Source organism: Puma concolor, chromosome D2, assembly GCF_028749965.1.
Source record: "Puma concolor isolate L17-30 chromosome D2, mPumCon1.1.hap2, whole genome shotgun sequence".
In the NCBI taxonomy this organism is placed as follows: Eukaryota; Metazoa; Chordata; class Mammalia; order Carnivora; family Felidae; genus Puma; species Puma concolor.
In genome coordinates, this window is record NC_141677.1 from 40,707,129 (window position 1) to 40,727,240 (window position 20,112).

At 49.5% G+C, this 20,112-nt stretch overlaps 1 protein-coding gene across 8 annotated transcripts in view; it reads left to right on the top strand.

Moving 5' to 3' along the window:
* Positions 1–11,631, top strand: part of PRXL2A (peroxiredoxin like 2A) — a 47,316-nt gene extending 35,685 nt beyond the window's left edge. For 3 of the 8 annotated variants that reach the window (XM_086680135.1, XM_086680134.1, XM_025918144.2), the window contains 6 exons: positions 1,280–1,442; positions 3,192–3,283; positions 6,349–6,489; positions 7,136–7,300; positions 10,877–10,986; positions 11,148–11,631. In XM_086680135.1, coding sequence (XP_086536261.1) covers positions 1,298–1,442; positions 3,192–3,283; positions 6,349–6,489; positions 7,136–7,300; positions 10,877–10,986; positions 11,148–11,205 — 711 coding nt within the window. In that variant the 5' untranslated portion in view covers positions 1,280–1,297 and the 3' untranslated portion in view covers positions 11,206–11,631. Of the gene's footprint in view, positions 1–1,262; positions 1,443–3,191; positions 3,284–6,348; positions 6,490–7,135; positions 7,301–7,510; positions 7,543–10,876 lie in introns of those variants that run through there. The other 5 variants (XM_086680133.1, XM_025918143.2, XM_086680136.1 and 2 more) reach the window with 4 other exon arrangements.
* The last annotated feature ends 8,481 nt before the right edge of the window (positions 11,632–20,112 follow it).

The following is a 20,112-nucleotide window of genomic DNA, read 5'->3' on the forward strand; positions in this document are numbered from 1 at the left end:
CACCACCGGTCTATACCCGGTGATCTCGGCACACATCATGGGGGCACTTTGGGAGGAAGGCCCCAGTATAAGACCCTGGGTTGGCAGGAGGACCATGAGAACACGTGTTTTAAGCAGTTGTCAGGAGAAGGGAGGCCAGCTGGGGTACCTGCTACCCAAGGGGTGGGCTGCTTCCAGGGGCTCCCGCACAGAAGCACAGGGCTCCCCACCCGGAGGAAGCCGTAGGGAGGCACCCGGGACTGAGCTGGGAACAAGGCTGGGTTCTACGGGACCCGAGCGGAACTCCCATTTGAGTCGCAGAGCCCCGTGCCCCACGCAGACATCTTTTGGCAGCCCCTCTGAAGCAGACACCCGGCGCCATGCCCTTTCTTACACGACGCCCGCTCTCTCGGTCCACTCCCCTTCCTTCAGCAGACATCTGTGTAGCTCTGTTCATAGGGTGGAAAACGTCAGGCTGGACACTGGTGTTCAGTAGTGGCCCTCTCCGTTGAACTGTGTCGTTTCATAGCTGGTAGATATTCAGGGGATATTTACTTTGCTGCCGACTATGGTTTTATGTATTCTTTTTTGATTTCTGTTTTATTTTCACCGTGAGCCTGTTTTATCTGTTTAATGGAGGAAATATAAAGCTGTTTGCCGTTGAGAGAAATGCACTGAGATCACCTGCCTACCAGGAGTGAGGCCCTGCTGGGCACTGTCTGGCTGGAGGAATAGTATGGTCTCTGTTTCTGAGGGAGTCACAAACCAAAGGGGGAGAAGGATAAGATAACAAAACAGTGTGATTGGTGTACTGAGTATCCTTTGATCAAGGAAGAGAAGGCTGCCCCTCCCCAGGGAGATAGGAGCCCAGATTCCCAGACTGTGAGGGAAAAGCAGGCACCGACACAGAGGGGAATGAGGAAGGAGGCTGCCGCCAGGGGACCCAGCACGGACACACCACACAGTCGGGAGGCTGCAGCCTTGGGCCTGGGAGAAGCAACAGCCAGAGAGGCATCGTAGAGGGCTGTCCTATCTCTGTTCTCGTGCCTGACCCACCAGCCAGCTCCCTGCGGCAGGGACCTCCGTGTGTCCCTTGTATCCCCCAAGCTCTTGCGCCAGCAGGTGCCCCGCAGCCCTGGTCTGGTCCCGACTCTGACACGGCCACACCCCTCTCCCTGCTTCAGGCCTCCTGGTTGGCTGCCCGAGGGAGGCTTGTCCGGAAAGCAGGTTCCAGCTCTCTCTCGACGTGAGAGCAGTAACATCTCCTTCCTCTCAATCTCCAGAAATGTCTTTCCTCCAGGATCCGAGCTTCTTCACCATGGGGATGTGGTCCATTGGCGCCGGGGCCCTGGGGGCGGCTGCCTTGGCACTGTTCCTGGCCAACACGGACATGTTTCTGCCCAAGTCCCGGAGAGCGACTCTGGAGTATCTGGAGGACATAGACCTGAAAACGCTGGAGAAGGGTGAGCCCTGACCCCACTGGCCTCAGTACTTTTCCAAGGTGCTGGGATGCAGGCTTCCTCATTTTTTTCTCATAAAAGGGCCCTGGCTCTCTCTCACTTTTTTTTTTTTGTTTGTTTGTTTTAATTGAAAAGGCACTATAACAACATTAGGAAAAATCTAAAGCATTCTAAAGCATTTTAAAATTTACCGATAATCCCATTGCCCCCACACAGTAATCATTTTTACTTTTGCACATCCCTTCCCCTGTGTACACAGTATGCCGTTGTGATCTTGTTGGACATGATATTTTACATTTTAGCTTTTTCTTACCAAGAGTGTTTTTCGCTTTCTCTTGTAGTCTCTTGGAGCTTCACAAAAAAAGGAGTTCCTGGGTCAAACACATTTGAAAAACACTGTGTATGCAGTTCCTTGTTCTGATGCTCAGCACAGGACTTGCTTATTGAAATGCGGCGTCTGGACTGTCACTGATACGGGCACGGTCAGCCCTCACCTGCGGTGCAGACGTACATGGAGGGGTGGGAAGTACATGGAGAGGTGGGAAGCACAAGGTCGCACCTTTAGAAGGGACCCACCCATCCCCCTCTCCTTGGGAAGCCCACGTGGAGTGCCCGGTGGACAGCTGAGAGCCGTGGCTCCTGTGCCGCCTCACCGTGTGCTCGTGGCACTGGATGGGGAGCCCAGCAGGATTTCGGTGATGCCGACGGTGTGGGTGCAGTTGGCCTGAGTTTGGTGAAATTTGGGTCTCACGGAGCGGGTGGTCTCCAGGTTGGCCCTTCACAGGGAGGCCATCGTCAACCCGCTCAGCAAGTGAGGAAGATAGTCGCGGGGGGGATCGCCTCGGAGGAGGGCTGAGAAGCCCTGCAGAGGGACACCCGTTTGCTGCGTTCAACTCGAGGCTTCCCAGTCTCACTTGACTGCAGACCCACCCCGCTCCTTTTCCTCACATAACATCCCAGAGGCACGTGGTTCCCTCTGAGGTTTCTCGGAGCCCCTGCAACAGGGGCTCCTGCTTGCTGAGCCCTCACTAACGCTGTCAGCAGACACGACGGTGGGCACTTTTCTACCCACCTTCTGATGCCCCCTGCAGCCTCCATGTAGCCGCTAAGTGTCCACACTTATGAGGAGACGGGGTTTCGGGAGGAGCTGGCGCGTGCCTGAGGCCACACGGCCAGATGCAGGCCCTGTCTGACCACGGACCAGCCAGAGCCGCAGAACCATGCTGCCCTGGGGCGTTTCCTCGTTGGTCATCTTCTGCCCTGTCCTGTGAATAATACTGCAGTTAACATATTTAGGTCAAACAGTTTTTTCGTTAAAAAAAAAAAAAAATGTTTTTTCTTGTAGAAATTTCTGTTGACTTAATCCCTTTGAATACTTTTTTTTTTTTTTTTTTTTTTTAAAGAGTTAGGGTTTTTTCGATCAAAGTGCAAGATTTCTTTCAGGTTTTGGTCATGTGTCTGTCCTAAAGGATCATGACAGCGTCTACCGATACCAGCAAAGGAATTTGCCAGTTTTCCAGAAATGTTCCTGTCTGGAATGTTCAAGTGTACAAACAGATTTTTACGAGGGAGGGCCCTTTTGGGGGTATAGTAGGACCCTTACACTGTATTAATTTTCCTCTGACGGGTGAGTATTTCCTCCATTTCCTGTTTGGTATTTCCAAGTCATCGGCTGGTACCATGTATGAGCTGGCCTCCGGTTGGGGCCGGGCTGGGAGGAGATGGTGCTGAAGCGCCTTTTCTTCTCCTCAGAACCAAGGACTTTCAAAGCAAAGGAGCTCTGGGAAAAGAACGGAGCGGTGATTATGGCTGTACGCAGGCCAGGCTGCTTCCTCTGTCGAGAGGTGAGTACACGGAGGCCCTGTGCGGAGAAAAGCACCCTAGCCAGCGGGACCAGCGCATTCCCAGACAGGACCAAGGGCCAGTAGGCCCACTCTGACCTTCAATCAGCACTGTTATTTGCTCTAGGTATTTCTTTTGACTTATTCCCTGTTTGTGTTCATTTGAAAATTCACCATATCTTGGGGTTGGCAAACACACTTGAGTCTCTTTTGTCTCTCTCAAGCCTTTATGGACAATCTGTGTCCGGGGCCATCTTCTCATTTAATCAGGGATGGGGACCGGGTCCAGTTGTGTGTTCCCAGTGCTCAGCACAGGACTTGCTTATTGAAATGCGGCGTCTGGACTGTCCCTGGTACGGGCACGGTCAGCCCTCACCTGCAGTGGGAAGCACAGGGTCGCACCCATCCCCCTCTCCTTGGGAAGCCCACGTGGAATGCCCGGTGGACGGCTGAGAGCCATGGCTCCTCTGCCGCCTCACCGTGTGCTCGTGGCACTGGATGGGGAGCCCAGCGGGATATCGGTGATGCCGACGGTGTGGGTGCGGTTGGCCTGAGTTTGGTGAAATTTGGGTCTCACGGAGCGGGTGGTCTCCAGGTTGGCCCTTCACAGGGAGGCCATCGTCAACCCGCTCAGTAAGTGAGGAAGCTTGATGTGGGGAGGTAGGGCCCAGCTTTGTCACTTCACAGGTAGGTAAACCAAGGGCCAGAGTGCTTTGGTGACCTGTCCTGGTCACACAGTGATAGAAGACCCAGGTTCTGAGGCCGGCCCTGCCTGGGGGAGAACTGGGAATGAGACAGCATCGCTTCTCACGTGGTGGCCGTGGCCCTGTCCACGTCGCCATCCTCCATCCAGTTGTTCTCCCCGAGCCTGAGGCTTTCCTTTCAGCCTTGCAATCTCTGTCCTGCTCGTGTGGCTGGGCTAACAGAATCTCCTCCCATTCGGGGCACTTCAGTGTGTCCTCCAGGTATCCCTGGAAAATACAGCTTGTTTCCCAGAGGAAGAAAGTGAGGGACAGAGGTTGTGACAAAGTCACGCTGCTGCGCGAGGCGTGTCCATTTCCTGTTGCTGCTGTAACAAATTATCACAGACTTGGTGGCTTTAAACAACACAAGTCTATTAGCTCACCGTTCTAGAGGTCAGAATTCTGAAATTGGTCTCCTTGGGCCAAAATGAAGGTGTCAGCAGGGCTGCATTCCTTCTGGAGGCTCTAGGGGAGAAGTCATTTCCTTTCCTTTCCCAGCTTCTAGTGGCCATCTACATTCCTTGGCTCCCGGCCCCTTCTTCCGTTTTATAGCCAGTGATGACTCAACCAGGTTTTCTCGCATTGCGACACCGTGACACTGACCTCTGCTTTCCTCTAACACGTTTTAAGGACTGGGTTGGGGCCACCCAGAAAACACAAGATCGTCTCCTTTATGATCAGCTGGTTAGCAACCATCTGCTGCCCTAACCCCCCCTGGCCATATCACAAAACAGATTTACAGCTTCCTGAGATTAGGATGTGGACATCCTGAGAGGGTATCATTCCTCCTACCATGGGAAGTGAAACCCAAAGTCAGGGCTTTTGGTTCAAAATCTGTGACGCCTTCAGATACCAACATGGAGACCTGTTGTGACTTGATTTCCCAAGGCAAGTTAAACCCAAAAGATGCCAAGAGCCAGTGCCCTCCCTAGTTAGCACCTGCTTGCCTGTGCCCCGGTCTCCACCTGGCAGAGCACTTTGTGGAAAACATGTGGTGGGTGGCAGCCTGGGTTCTTTTGAGTGGCCCAGAGCGGAGGTGTGGAAGGTGTGTGACTGAGTTTCCACATCCTGGCTCCGTGCAGTGACACGCCGGAGTAAAGGGCCCAGGAAGAAGGAGTAAACCCTTGCGTCTCACACACAGGTGGTCTTTGACCACAGCAGACCTGTAGTCCTCTCTACTGTAGGGCAAGGTTTGCAGAAAATACTCACTGAAGCTCTTGATAAATCATGGTGAATTCTGCTTCATTAGCTATCTCTCTGTGTGTGTGTGTGTGTGTGTGTGTGTGTGTGTGTGTGTGTGTGTTCTAGAAAACGAAAGATTAAAGTAGTTGCCACCATACGGCACCGCATTTGTATTGTATTGGAGGCAAGTGGGCTGCTAGTTCTTTAATTCTGACACCAAATGGGAAGGATTTGTTGTTAACAGTGAAGATTTTCCATGATGCACGTGGTTTCCTTTCTTCATCCGGCATGTAATTCGTGAGAATCAGGATGTCTGTACTTACCAGTTCAGCTGTGTTCTCCCCACTATCTGCCTTCCCTGTCGGATCTTTCCACCTGGTTCCTAGTACCTTCCGCGTCTTCAGCCATGTGCTGGGCACGGAGGGCTACAAGAAACGGAAGATGTAGTTTCTAACTATGAGACACAGTGAGGAACTTAAGTGACAGTGCCCAACTTGGTGGTATATACACAGACTCAGTTCTGAAGAAGTCCGCAAGCAGGAGAGATTGGGTACTCACAGAGAGCTGGGGCTCTAGTCCAGGCTCCACTAGCCAGGGAGAACTTTCAGTGCAGGGATGGCTTTCTGGGGGTGGTGATTGGAGCAGGAGAAAAAGGAAGGGTGTTGCAGTTGGGGGAGCCCATTGAGCGACGGTACGGAGACAGCTGTTCCCCCGGACGGAGGGGAGTTTCTGTCAGGCCCCTGCGCTAGTTTGGTCTAGTGCAGGGGAGGGGCTGGGAGATGAGGTGGGGGAGAAGCATCGCTGCTACAAGTGGAGGACCGTGTCTGGGTGCAATCTCTTAGCTATCGGCTGCTCCCCAGGCCATGGTTAGACGCCTGTAACAGGAGGCTTGCCTCTCCTTCCCACCGTGGAGAAAACCAGAAGCTTGGGCTGAGGAGGGGACCTAACACCCTACAACGGAGGCCTCGTGCCCAGCTGGGACAGGCTTATGCTGGGCTACACAGGCCGCAATTGTTTTGGGCATTGTTGCTTTTGTTCTTCTGCGTTCAGTGCCAGCCACGCTCTGGGCCTGTAGGGAAGTGGGTGTCGGTTGGCTGCAGAGCCACCCGAATTTGTGCCCCTGATGTTCCCTGTCTTCTGCAGGAGGCTGCTGACCTGTCCTCCCTGAAGCCCAAGTTGGACGAGCTGGGAGTCCCCCTGTACGCAGTGGTGAAGGAGCAGATCAGGACTGAAGTGAAGGACTTCCAGCCTTACTTCAAAGGAGAAATCTTCCTGGATGAAAAGGTCCGTGTGCTGTGGGTCTGTGGACACGGACTGGTGGGGCTTGTGCTCAGGTGTGGGGAGTTCATCGGCCCAGGGTATGTCTGGCCTGGAGCTGGAGGCTGGCCTCCCTTCCGGCCACCCTGAACTCAGAGAGGCTCGCCCAGCCCTCTGGGCAGAGCATGATGGGACACTTGACGGGTGTTCTCTCGGGTGATACTTGAGCCCTTCCTGAATTGTGACCTGGGCATGGAAGCCTAGGAGATCGCCGCAGCCCTGCTGGGCTCTCGCACCGTGCAGGTGAGGGCCGGCATGAGCCCCTTAATTCACTGCAGCCGTGTTTCCCCCGTCTCTGCTCTCACCCATGCAGGATGTCGGACTGTTCCCACCCTATGGACACAAGAGCCCTCCACATGTCTAGCAAGGGGTCAGAGTCAGAGCGGGCTCGAGTTTGTCGAGCGTGGGTCCACCCCACGGCTGGAAGCTGGCCCTGGCAGGGTTGTCTTTCCCTGGGCAGCCAGGCAGGAGCCACGTGTGTGTTAGGGTCGGGGAGGGGACGTGAAGCAGCAGACTTTGCGCCTTTGAGAACGTCCTGTCGGGAAGCTTTTCTCCTGAGGGGTGGCAGGCATACGGGCTGCTCAAAGGGGCTCTGTCTTTCTCGCTCTTGCAGAAAAAGTTCTACGGTCCCCAAAAGCGGAAGATGGTGTTCATGGGATTTGTCCGTCTGGGTGTCTGGTACAACTTCTTCCGGGCCTGGAACGGAGGCTTCTCTGGAAACCTGGAAGGCGAAGGCTTCATCCTTGGGGGAGTTTTTGTGGTGGGGCCAGGAAAGCAGGTAAATTCCTCGTGTTCACGTATGGATCTGTGGGTGTCTGTGTCTGTGGGAACCAGACCCTGATGGGGGTGGTGACTTCCTGTACTTGGAATCTTGTGGTTTTCCGTCCAGAAAACCAGGGAGCATGGGAGGGGAGAGGGAGGGGAATTAGCATTTGTCACCCATCTGTTCTTGAGTCACCTCACCCTCGAATCTCCTCACTCATCACAGTGATTTCCTGAGATGGTCCGGAACTTTCGCAGGCAAGTAACTTGGCCTGAGAGGGGCGGGTGAGCACCCGCAGGAGCACAGCTCATCAGCACTGCCAGGGCCTGCACCCGGCTTTTCTGATGTCAAGTTCTATCGTCTGCACTTGAACAGAAGCAGAGTTTTTATTCTGTCAAGAATGTATTCGCTTGCAGTTTTCCCAGGCCATCGGGGATGGACAGTAGAAAAAAGTAAGAGAAGAGAAGGAATAGAAACCGGCCTAATTAGGGGGAGTAGCAAAATGTGGGAGGCGACAGCACTTTTCCCTGTGGGGCGCCGCCCCGGAGACGTAACAGCCTTCTCTGCAGACAGGCTGCTCTGGGCCCTGGCTCCAAGGATCCAGAGGCAGCACGGGGACCCTGTGCGCCCAGGAGGCAGGTGGTTGGGTGCTCCGCAGAGACTACGGGCAGCCTCGAGCTCTGGTGACCCCCTGTGCTGGAAGGCAGTGCCAGCAGGTGCCTGCCAGATGCAGAGCAGGGGTGGGGTGAGGTGAGTGCAGCTTCAGGGCCCTGACTGGTGGCCCGACCTCAAGTCCTGTCTCTGCCAACTTTGGGCATGACATTAACACTTGGCCTCATCTGTAAAAAGATGGCATTGTCTGCATTGGTGAATCTCACTACTAACATTAATAATTGCATACCCTTCAGGGCACCCGGGTGGCTCAGTTGGTTTAGCCTCCAGCTCTTGGTTTCGGCTCAGGTCATGATCTCACAGTTTGAGAGCTTGAGCCCCACGTCAGGGTCTCCCCTGATGGTGTGGAGCCTGCTTGAGAGTCTCTCTCTCCCTCTTTGTCTCTCTGTGCCTCTCAAATAAATAAATAAACTTAAAGAAAAATAAGAAATAATTTCTGGGCACCTGGGTGGCTCAGTCAGTCGAACTTCCGACTTTGACTCAGGTCATGACCTCACAGTTGGTGAGTTCAAGCCCTGCATCGGGCTCAGCCTGGAGCCTGCTTCAGATTCTGTGTCTCCCTCTCTCTGTTCCTCTCCCAGTTGCACGTGCCCCCCACCACCACCAAATAAACATTAAAAAAATGTTTTTTTAATAATTTCTTATTTTTCTCAATATGGGAGGAATAAAAGCTAGTGGGAATAGAAATTCTTAATTTTTAAGCTTTACTTCTAATCTCTTTCTTTTAAACCTTGGTAACTGCTATTGCTTGTCTGTATTAGAATCTAGCATGGGTTGATGTCTGATTTAACATGAACCTATTTGCTTCCTTTCTGGTAAATATATTAAAGTGTCTTAGTGATCATGGCTGCCAGCAAGTGCCTCCTAGTTCTGGGTCCTCGTGTACATGATCTCATATCTTCCTCACAAGCAATCTGGGATGTTAGGTATTTTTATTCCCATCTACACGTAAGGAAGTGAAATATGAATGATCTGAAATAACTCAGCCGAGAGCTACACAGCTGCTTAGTGGTACAATGGAAATGGAACTCGGGAACTCAGATGCGTCCTGCTCCAGGGACCCCACTGGTCCCCTGCCCATAGCCTCTCTTCAGAGGTGGCTCCAAAGACCCCTTCCAGATGCCCTTGCACTCAGGCCACTTGCTGAGAGGCTCAGTCGCTCAGCTTCTTCCAGCTCTGGCGCTCTGGGATTCTTTCCTCCTCCTTGCCTCTACCTTCCCTCAGCCTGCAGGGCAGGGCTTAGGTCACCTGGAAGCCTTCTCTTGCCTGGCAGTGACTCATCTGGTGCTCACAGGCTCCCCAAGCCTGGCCGGCACATTCCCTGTGTTGCTAGGTGTGTTGTTTGACTTTGTTGGTGCTTCCCGAGGCCCTGCCTTCTTCCTTCCTGGTGGAAGGTGGCCTGGGCGGGCAGCGCTTCAGGACTTGCCTCCGTGTTTCTTTCTTCTTCCTTCTTTTTCTTTTTGTTCAAGTAGGCTTCACGCCCAGCACGGAGCCCAATGCGGGGCTTGAACTCACGACCCTGAGATCAAGACCTGAGCTGAGATCAAGAGTCAGACACTTAACTGACTGAGCCACCCGGGCGCCCCTACCTCTGTGTTTCTTGAGGGCAGAGTTTTTGCGGTCCCACTGAGCCAGCAGCCACTCAGTGGGGATTTCCTTTGGAATAATAATCTTTAAAGCACACTTACTTTAAAGAAGTAATGTGTTTTCAACATAGCAAATTTGAAAACCCCACAGAAAGTGAGGAGAGCCATTCTGTCAGCTCAGCCACCATGCATAACCCATTAGAACAGCACAGAGCTGAGCTGAGAGGCCTTTTATTCTGTTTAGTTTAGAAAATGGTGTCTTACTAAACGAGGTACTCTTTTTTTCATTTAATGGTGTATCATGAACATTTTCCACGTCATCACATATTCTTCCTCAGTATTTGTAGTGTCTGCATATACCGCTTTATTAAACATGTAAATAGAGCTTCCCGATCTGTTTCCCTGTGGTCACCACAGGGTGGTGGGACTTTCTGTTTTTTTAAAAAGTCTGTACCAGGGCGCCTGGGTGGCTCAGTCGGTTGAGCATCCGACTTCAGCCCGGGTCATGATCTCACGGTTTGTGAGTTTGAGACTCATGTCAGGCTCTGTGCTGACAGCTCAGAGCCTGGAGCCTGCTTCAGATTCTGTGTCTCCCTCTCTCTCTGCCCCTCTCCCCCTCATGCTCTGTCTCTTTCTCTCAAAAATAAATAAACGTTAAAAAAATTTTTTTAATAAAATAAAAAAGTTTGTATGAATAATGGTACAGCAAACATATTTGTTTGTTTATTTATTTATTGTTTTGGTTGAGTTCCCTGATGTCATGGGTCAAAGAACTTGTTAACAAGGATTCCTCGATACTGATCTCAAACACGCTGTTTTATGTTTTTTACCACTTTAGGGTACCTTGGTATACTCTGTCTCAGAGCATTTTGCTTCACAGTATCAGGAGCGGCCTCTGGTTTCTTAGGAAAACTGAAAAGAGGGTCTGTCTCCCTTTTCAGATGCTCATTCAACCCCTGCCAAAGCCTGACCTCAGAGCTCCACCTCCACACCTTGAGGCTTTTTGTGTCTCTGGAAGCTCATCCTGTGGAAACTCTCTTTTCCCGGCATGTTCGTTTACTTCACTTCTATCTGTAGAGCCTTCCCTGGTCACCCCACTCTGTTTAATCACTCCTGACTCCCTCCTTCACTCCTGACTGTGCTGCTTGTACAGTCCAGCCGTTGTGAGGTAGCCTTCCCTGGTCTGTCTTCGCCCCCAAAATGGAACCCTTCAAGAACAGAGCCAGGCCTGATTTGGACCTCTAGTCCCTGCCGCCCAAGCTGCCGCTCGTTGTCTGTGTCATGAACGAGTGACTCACAGTGAGGACTGATGTTTCCTCTTGTTTCTTTTCAGGGCCTTCTTCTTGAGCACCGAGAAAAAGAATTTGGAGACAAAGTAAACCTGGTTTCTGTTCTGGAAGCTGCTAGGAAGATCCAACCACAGACTTCGGCCTCAGAGACAAAGTGATTGTATGAAATTGCCCAGCTCAGGGATAGCTAGGGGCACTCACCTGTGTCATGGGATGTGTTATGGCTCTACTCACGTCCCTAGAGAGTTAGAAACCCACTCATGCCATGTTCTCAGTAGAGATCATTAATGTATTTTACTATTGTGCTCCGTTTAGGCCCGATAAGGCAAAACAGCCCCCAAACAGGATTGATAAAAATCCAAGAAACCAGTGAGAGTTACTTCAGCTGAAACCTGGAAAATATGAGGCTTACTATTGACTGCTGCCCCTCCTCACAAATGTACCTGGCATGTGAGTGCTGTTATTTACAGTGGTTTTTATTTTCATGTCTTCAAAATTCTAAGAAAAGTTGATTGAAAGATTCAGGATATAAAGGCTTTGGGCTTGTGTGTTCTCCATTAATGACCTGTTATACGCCATTAAAGTAATACTCATATAAAGGAATTGAAGTGCTCTGTGTGGCTTGATAAAAGTAAATTATAAAGTGAAATCTATGTTTTTCATTGTCTTCCATTCTAACCTCAGAGGTTTGTTTTTCTAGAAGAAATGATCATCTCTGGCTCTAATAAAATTACCTATCAGAAATTGCCTGTAATACAAGTCTTTCTGATAAACCTAACAATAAAATTATTCACTGTCATGATGGCTGAATTTAAATTATTGGTGCCAAGTGGAACATGGAACATGAAAAATCAGCATTCTCCCTGTATGTGGGGGTAAAGGTGGGGGGGGGGAGCTCCTCTAGTTCTGGTGCTCTTAAGAGGTTTGCAGACCACCAGAGAAATTCATTCTGTCCTTCGTGTTAGTGATTTTGCTGTCCTTCGGGGAATGACTTCAGTATTTAAAATTGGTAGCTGCTTTCCTACTGATAGTCTTTCAGCCTAATTTGGTGAATGAAGAGGAGAAGGGCCAGAGAGGATGAAATCTAATTAATTTAATTTTATTTTATTTTATTTTTAATGTTAGTATTTATTTTTGAGACGAGAGAGAGCATGAGCAGGGTTGGGGCAGAGAGAGAGGGAGACACAGAATCCGAAACAGGCTCCAGGCTCCGAGCTGTCAGCACAGAGCCCAGTGCGGGGCTTGAACTCACGGAGTGTGAGATCATGACCTGAGCTGAAGTTGGACACTCAACCGACTGAGCCACCCAGGCGCCCCGAAATATAATTTAATTCATTGCTTTGTTACGTAAGTATGAGGTCAGCAAAAGCCCGGAGGGGGGCTCTGCCCTGGGTGGCTGCTCAAGGCACCAAGTCTGCTCTGGAGTAGGAAGGTGGGGATGGGAATCCAGAGAAGAAGGGACCAGGGAGCAGACCGGCCAGGAGGGGGGGAGTCAGTGTTTACCCAGGAGAGCAAGAACGGAGACAGGGTCGGAGATGCGGCTGGGAAGTAGGAGGGCATCAGCAGTGAGTGCAGAGTAGGTAGTGGGTTCGAGACTGAGGCCGTGCCTGGGTCCGACTTCACGCAGCAGCGGCAGCACGGTGTGCACACGGCCTGCGAAGGGCTGGGCTCCTGCAGACTTCGAGATAACACCTTCAGTACTTGACCAGGGTCCGCATAGTGACTGAGCCCCCAGAAGCCGTGCTCCTGGGACCCCAGCCACAGACTGTCACTCAGACGAGAATTCCCCGGTGTCTAGAAAACACAGGATTCTGACACAGTTCTCTTGCAGCTAAAGAAGAGTAGAACCCGCAAAGACACGGCGGGGATGGGCACACGAGGACAAACCTTACTCCTTCACCCAACTGTTCGCTGCCGGGTGTTCCTGTACAGTGTGCTCTTCTCTCGAACCGGCGCGGCTTTATGACTGAGTCACCAAGTCGGCTCCCGTTCTGCTTGACCTTGGTAGAGTCTCTGACCTTTGGCCCCCTCACTAGTGCAGTGCGCATCATGTCTCCTGCCTGCCATTCAGGGCTGTTCCTAGAAGTCATTGAGGGGATGATGTGTGCAAAACGATGCTTCTCCAACTCTAATGTACATGGAGATCACCTAAGAGTCTTGTTAGAATGAAGACAAAGAAAAGCCGGATGCTAGTTAAAGGCAGGAAAGACGGGTTTATTCAGTGACCACTGCAGTAGGGGAGAGGCCTCCATGTAGGACTGAGCTCCACTGGGCTCTGTGCAGAGGTGGAGCAGAGACTGGAATTTTATTTTATTTTATTATTAAAAAAAATTTTTTTTTAACGTTTATTTTTGAGAGAGAGCACAAGCAAGGGAGGGGCAAAGAGAGAGGGAGACACGGAATCTGAAGGAGGCTCTGGGCTCCGAGCTGTCAGTGCAGAGCCTGACGTGGGGCTCGAACTCACAATCCATGAGATCGTGACCTGAGCCTCAGTCAGATGCTTAACCAACTGAGCCACCCAGGCACCCTGAGACTGGAATTTTAAAGGGGGATGTAGTGGGGAGGAGGCGAGGCAGGAAACAAACAATGGCTTGAGCAGAGTCAGAGAAGTGGAAAGCTACTGAAAGTGGGTGGTGGGGATTGGTCAATGTGATTAGGCTATCTGTGTCTGCTGACTGGCTAGCTTATCGTCAAGTTAGACTTCTGCTCTCCCACAGAGACTGGGAGACAGAGCCTTATCTGTGTTGATGGTTATGTTTCAAAGAGATGACGCTCGGGTCCTTGAAACAGACACTCCTGGGTTTCAGGAGATGCACAGACATCTCAAAGCGACAGAGAAAGGATTTACAGTTGTAAATTTTTTTAAGTGAAGGTTTTAAGAAAAGGGAGGGCAGAGGGCTATGGTCAGGTGTTTGGCTGAAACAAATGGTATATTCTTTTGTCAGCCTTCAACACTTCTAGGCAGGGACTCAAGGGAGGGCTGGGTTGTCCTAGGGAAACAGTCTTCTGCTGCTAGAAACTACGCTAGTGTTTGTTCAAGTCTCCTAGTGGGGGAGGCGGGTGGACAAAATCGTTTGTGCTCTAAGTTTTACAGTTCTCAAGACTGGGCTGAGGCTGGAGTTCCTGTATTTCTTTCTTTTTCTTTTAAAGTTTATTTTGAGAGAGAGGGACAGAGCGAGCGCATGAGCGCACAAGTGGGGGAGGGTCAGAGAGAAGGAGAGACAGAATCCAGAGCAGGCACAGCCACATCGGTGCAGAGCCTGATGGGGGGCTTGAACTCGCTAACCATGAGATCATGACCTGAGCTGAGATCAAGAATTGGACGCTTAACCGAGTGCGCCACCCAGGTGCCCCTGGAGTTTCTGCATTTCTAACAAGCTCCTGATGGTTTTGGTGTTCTCTGAGTCCATGGTTCACACTCTGAGAAGCAAGGATCTAAAAATCCCTACAAATCAAAGGTTATTAATATCTCAGGGCTTTGGGCTTTGAAGCTTCAGCAGCCTTTGGCAAGTGTTAATTAGCAAGTTCCCTTTCCATTATTTGAAAAGGAATTGACAGTCCATAATCAAACTACCCAAGAGAATCCAAATCTACCCAGCTAGAAAGCTGATAGTTCTCAATATGGATACACAGTAAAGCCACTTGGGAGGTTTAAAAAAAGTCTGATGCCTGTTCACACCCCCCAGGTCCATTACATCAGAATCTCTGTGCTAGGACCCAGGCAACAATATTTCTTTTTGTTTTTTTTTAATGTTTATTTATTTTTGAAGGAGGGGGACAGAGCGTGAGCAAGGGAGGGGCAGAGAGAGAATGGGAGACAGAATCCAAAGTAGGCTCCGGGCACCGGGCTCTGGGCTCCGAGCTGTCAGGATAGAGCCCGATGCGGGGCTCGTACTCACAAGCTGTGAGATCATGACCTGAGCCGAAGTCTGATGCCCAACCGACTGAGCCACCCAGGAGCCCCCAGGCAACAATATTTCTTAAAGGTACAGGATGATTCTGTGGTAGGGTCCCCTCCCTAAGGAAAGGAAAACAAAAACTCACGGCAACCTGGCTATAAGTGACAATATCCCTCACGATCTTGTAACATGAGACCACTTAATCAGACTACATGTTTGTGTGTTACCATATATGGGAGACAAAGTCGAAAATATATATAAAAAAAAAACTACGCCACGTGGTGTTTGGGGCTCAGTTCTTTGGGGCTCAGTTCTTTGGGTACGAACCCAACTGAGTGGTGCCAGCAGGAATAAAGTTGCTTCCTGGAAAGAAAAGCCTCGGTGTCATGACTCTCTGTGTGAGAATCCGGCTACAATTCCAAATGGTAGTCAAGGTTGAGAACCATCCTCAAAGAGCTCAGTGTCAAGTTTGAAAGACCAGCACTCACACTTTTAGGAGAACTTCCCAGAACTAGGCTGCTCTTGATAATCTCTGATGAGTTTGGAAAGTAGACTTCAGGTGGCAAGGATCAGGGACTCTTTGGCCGTGGATGTGGGAGGTTCTGGCTCCCCACACACACAAGGTGGAAATTTGGATAAAGAGGTCATTTCAGGGAGGATCAAGTCTCTGAACCAAGATGTAACCAGAGGAAAGGTGAATATAGTAGGTGTGGGAGGACAGGGAGGCGTCTGATCTGTTTTGCTCACCTGACTCAATGTCTTCTTGCCCAATACACTGATTTCTCAAAAGCACTGCTCTTTTTACATGGATGACTATTTTAAAATTAAACTATTTCACTGGGGGTTGAGGGGCGCGTGGAAAGCAGTGCCTGTTTTCCCAGAACCAGGCATAACTGGGGTGATGGACGGCTCGGAGGGTAGGGGGCTGGTAGGGAAGGTGAGCTGCAAGGAAAAGGCTGTAGGGGGTTGTGAGTGTAGTGCGTAGATTGAATCAGAAAGTCCAGACTGAGCAGCACTCCTCAGCCCTGGCTACCTTCCCTCCATTTTCATTTGCTTATGTCCCATGGGGCAAGCAGGCAGGTAGATATTTGTGAGTTTATGTTTGGGAGGGAAGGGGAAGGATAAGTTGTCTTGTTCTGTGTGATTTTTTTTTTAATGTTTATTTTTGAGACAGAGAGACAGAGTGGAAGCAGGGGAGAGGTAGAGAGAGAGAAGGAGACACAGAATCCGAAGTAGGCTCCAGGGTCTAAGCCGTCAGCACAGAGCCTGATGCAGGGTTGAAACTTATGAACTGTGAGATCATGACATGAGCTGAAGTTGGTTGTTTAACTGACTGAGCCACCCAGGCACCCCTGTCTTGTTCTGGTTTGATCCCTCAAATCCTTTTCTAGGTTTAAATGAGAAGGGTCTCTTTTGAGGTTAGTCTGTATTTAAAGCAATGACCATAAAGGATGATCGTGGGAGGGATCCTAGGATTTGTGGGGGGGGGGGGGGGGGGAGGGAGTGGAATCCTTTCAAGGTCATGCTTTATCCCTGGTATACCTGGGTTATGTAATGATGGTCCAGGGCAACCCAACAAACTCCTTGAAAGTATGAGTCAGTTCTTCTCATAATTCAGTATGAACACAAGGAGTGGTGGGGTGGGTGCAGTACTGGGGACAGCTGGCCAGAAGGGCCTCTTTCATAAAGTGACATCTGGGCAGACACCTGGGAGAAGTAAGAAAGTAGGACTTGTTAACCTTTAAAATAAGTTTTTATCAGCAAAAATGGATTTATTCGGGAATAGTAGAGACTTGCAACTCATGACACACAAGCTGTGGCAAAGCCATAGGCAAGCCCAACAAACAAGAGAAAGGAATGTTATTTTATGGAGAAGAAGGAGGAAGTTAGGAGGGGTTGTTCTGAAGTAAAGTCCCTTGGAGAAAAGCAAGGGCTCAGAGTGACCATGTTTCTCATTGGCTGAGTTGCAAGAAGTAGTCAATTTCTTGTAGGAGATGCAGTATACATCTTTTCCTGTTGGGGACTGAAATTGATGATTCTTTCCTCTTGTGGATTCTGTTGCGAGTCTGTAATTGACCATTTTTCCTGTAATTGATGTTGAGCGGTCCGCCCCTCCTTCTAGCCTGCTAACTCTACTTAGTGAGGTTTCCTTTTATTAATTTTCACAGTCTTATGAATATTGGAGGAAGGACATTCCAGGCAGAGGAAACAGCAACTACATACAAAGGCCCAGCAGTGGGGATGGGATTGTTATGTTCAAGGAACAATAAGAAAGCAGGTGTGGCTAGAGCAACACGAGTAAGTGCGGAGAGGTAGGCGGAGAGATGATAGAAATGCACGCCACGTCGTTCTGGCAGGTCACGGTGAGAATTTGTGAATTCTACCAAGAGAGATGGGAATCCATTGGAGGGTTTTGAGAAGTGGAGTAACACGATCTGATTTATATTGTCCTGACTGCTTTGAGACAATAGGTTGCAGAAGACCCAAGGTTCCACCGGGGAGACTGGGATGCTATTCACAAAAATCCAGGCGAGATAATGGTGGGTAGAGCCAGGTGGTAGCTGTAGAGGGGTGAGAAATTGCCACACATCAGATATATTTGAAGGCAGAGCTAAGAGGATGTCGGGAACAACTGGATGTGGGATGGAAGAGACAGTCAAAGATGACTCCACGATGTGGGGCCTGAACAACTAACTGCATGTGAATTTTGCAGTAGAGGGGACAGAAAATGATGGGGTAGAGGAAAGGCTTTCATGTGCTACAACAGTTACAGTGAATGAACCAGAGGTATAAATCAACTCAGGATGCATCAAAACAACGCTAGGGTGAAAACCAGGCTTCCAAATGGTACACTCAAAAGGATGCAATTTTCATAAATTTTTAAGACATGTTCAACAGTATTGTTTTGAGCTCCATACATATGTAGTAAAGTGTGAAAACACACATGGAATGATTAAAGAGTGTGCAGTCAGGGTTGAGCACCATCTGGTTGCTTTACCCTTTAAAAAATCCTATTGCTCAGGACCAATCCTCGGCCAGTTAAACCAGAATCTCTGGGGATGGACCCAGGGCATCTTTTTTTTTTTTTTTCTTTAAGCTCCCTGGGGATTCCGCTATGGTGGTAAGGTGGAAAACCACTGCCTTAAACTGAGCAACAATTGTGAAATCTGAGAAGCACAAGGAATTTCTTTTTTTATGCCTAAGCCTTGGACAGAGTATCTGTTTTATTTATTTATTTTATTTTATTTTATTTTATTTTATTTTATTTTATTTTATTTTATAAAAGTTTAGGGGTGCCTGGGTGGCTCAGTCGGTTGAGCATCTGACTTCAGCTCAGGTCATGACCTCACAGTTTGTGAGTTCAAGCTCTGCGTTGGGCTGTGTGCTGACAGCTGGGAGCCTGGGGCCTGCTTTGGATTCTGTGTCATGTCTCCCTCTCTTTCTGCCTCCTCACCACTTACACACTCTCTCTCTCTCTCTCTCTCTCTCTCCAAAATAAACATTAAGAAAAAATTAAAAAAAAAAAGTAACCAAAGCTTTGATGAGAAACGTTTCTCGTTATGGAAGTACTCGCTCAGGGCTGGTCCAGCCCTAATTAGAATGGGAGTGGGAGAGACCAAGTCCCTGGAAAGGCCTCTCTGGATGCGTCTGTAGGACAGCTGTCTGCAGAGCTTTGCCTCCAGCACACGATGCTTCTACCCACACTCTTCATCCAGCAAGGTGTCCTGGTTCTGCTTCCTACTCCAAATGCTCCTTAGTACAGATCAAATCAGTTAAATTCTTGATCCTACCCCTCACTCTATAGGAGGAAACCAGAGTTCTTGGGAGATTGTAATACAAGACTCAACACTGGTCAGGGGCAGCTTTCTTACAGGAAAGAGCTCTAAGTAACCCTCCAGAGCTGGACCACTACTTTGCCACGAAACCTTGGGCGGGTCTCTTCCTTCTGTGGGCCTGTTTCTCCAACTGTACCATGTAGAGACTATTCTAGACTCGGTAGCCACAGGCCCTATAGCTCCATCATCAGGACCAAACCCACTGCCCAGATCTCTGTATTGTTATTCCATCCTCCATCGGATCAATGAATTGCACATTCCAGGAAAGCAGAGAAACGTTGGTCTCATTCACTCTGGTTTCCTCAGCAGCTAGGACAATGCCTGGCACTCAAAAATAATAGACCTTGGGGCACCTGGGTGGCTCAGTCGGTTGAACATCTGACTTCGGCTCAGGTCACGAACTCATGGTTCATGAGTTCGAGCCCCATGTCAGGCTCTGTGCTGACATCTCCGAGCCTGCTTCGGCTTCTGTGTCTCCCTCTCTCTGTCTCTGTTCTTCCCCATTTCACACTCTGTCTCTCTCTCTCAAAAATAAATATTTTTTTAAAAATTAAAAAAAAATAATAGACCTTGGGTGGCATGACAACTGTAAGCAAAGTTAAAAGACCAACAAACTGGGGCGCCTGGGTGGCTCAGTCAGTTAAGCGTCCGACTTCGGCTCAGGTCATGATCTCGCGGTTCGTGAGTTCAAGCCCCGCGTCAGGCTCTGTGCTGATGGCTCAGACCCTGGAGCCTGTTTCCGATTCTGTGTCTCCCTCTCTCTCTGACCCTCCCCCGTTCATGCTCTGTCTCTCTCTGTCTCAAAGATAAATAAACGTTAAAAAAAAAAAAATTAAAAAAAAAAAAAAAAAGACCAACAAACTACTGGGGAGCCTAACCCGATGCAGTTTTATCAGAGCCTAACTGACACAGGAGAAGAGAAATACAGTAGTCCCCCTTATCTGTGGTTTTGCTTTCTGCAGTTTCATTTACCAATGGTCAACCACAATCCAGGAGCGGATGATCCTCCCGAAATGTCATCAGATAGTCAAGAGAACACCTCACGCTACGTCACTGACCTCACTTCATCCCATCATAGGTATTTTGACATCCTACGTCATCAGAAGCAGAAGGGTGAGTACAGTGCAGTAAGATATTTTGAAAGAAAGAGACCACATTCATAGCATTTTTATTACAGTATGGTGTTATAATCATCCTATTTTGTTATTAGTCATTATTGTTCATCTCTTGCAGTGCCTAATTTATAAATTAGACTTTATCATAAGTATGTATGTGTTGGAAAAAACACAGTATATATAGAGTTCAGTATTATCCATGATGGTTTCAGGTATCCACCAGGGGTCTTGGAACATATCTCCTGCCAAAAAGGAGGGACTACCTTACCTAACTCCAGCAGGCTCTAAGTTTCCAGGTGGGAGAAGGGAAATGCCTCACTGCGACCCACTGTCGCCATCCTGTGCCACCTACGGGGGTCGGGGAGGGTTGGGATGTGCTAAGAAGCACTTGTGAAGTCCACAGTCCAGAGGCACAGGCTCAATAAAAGAA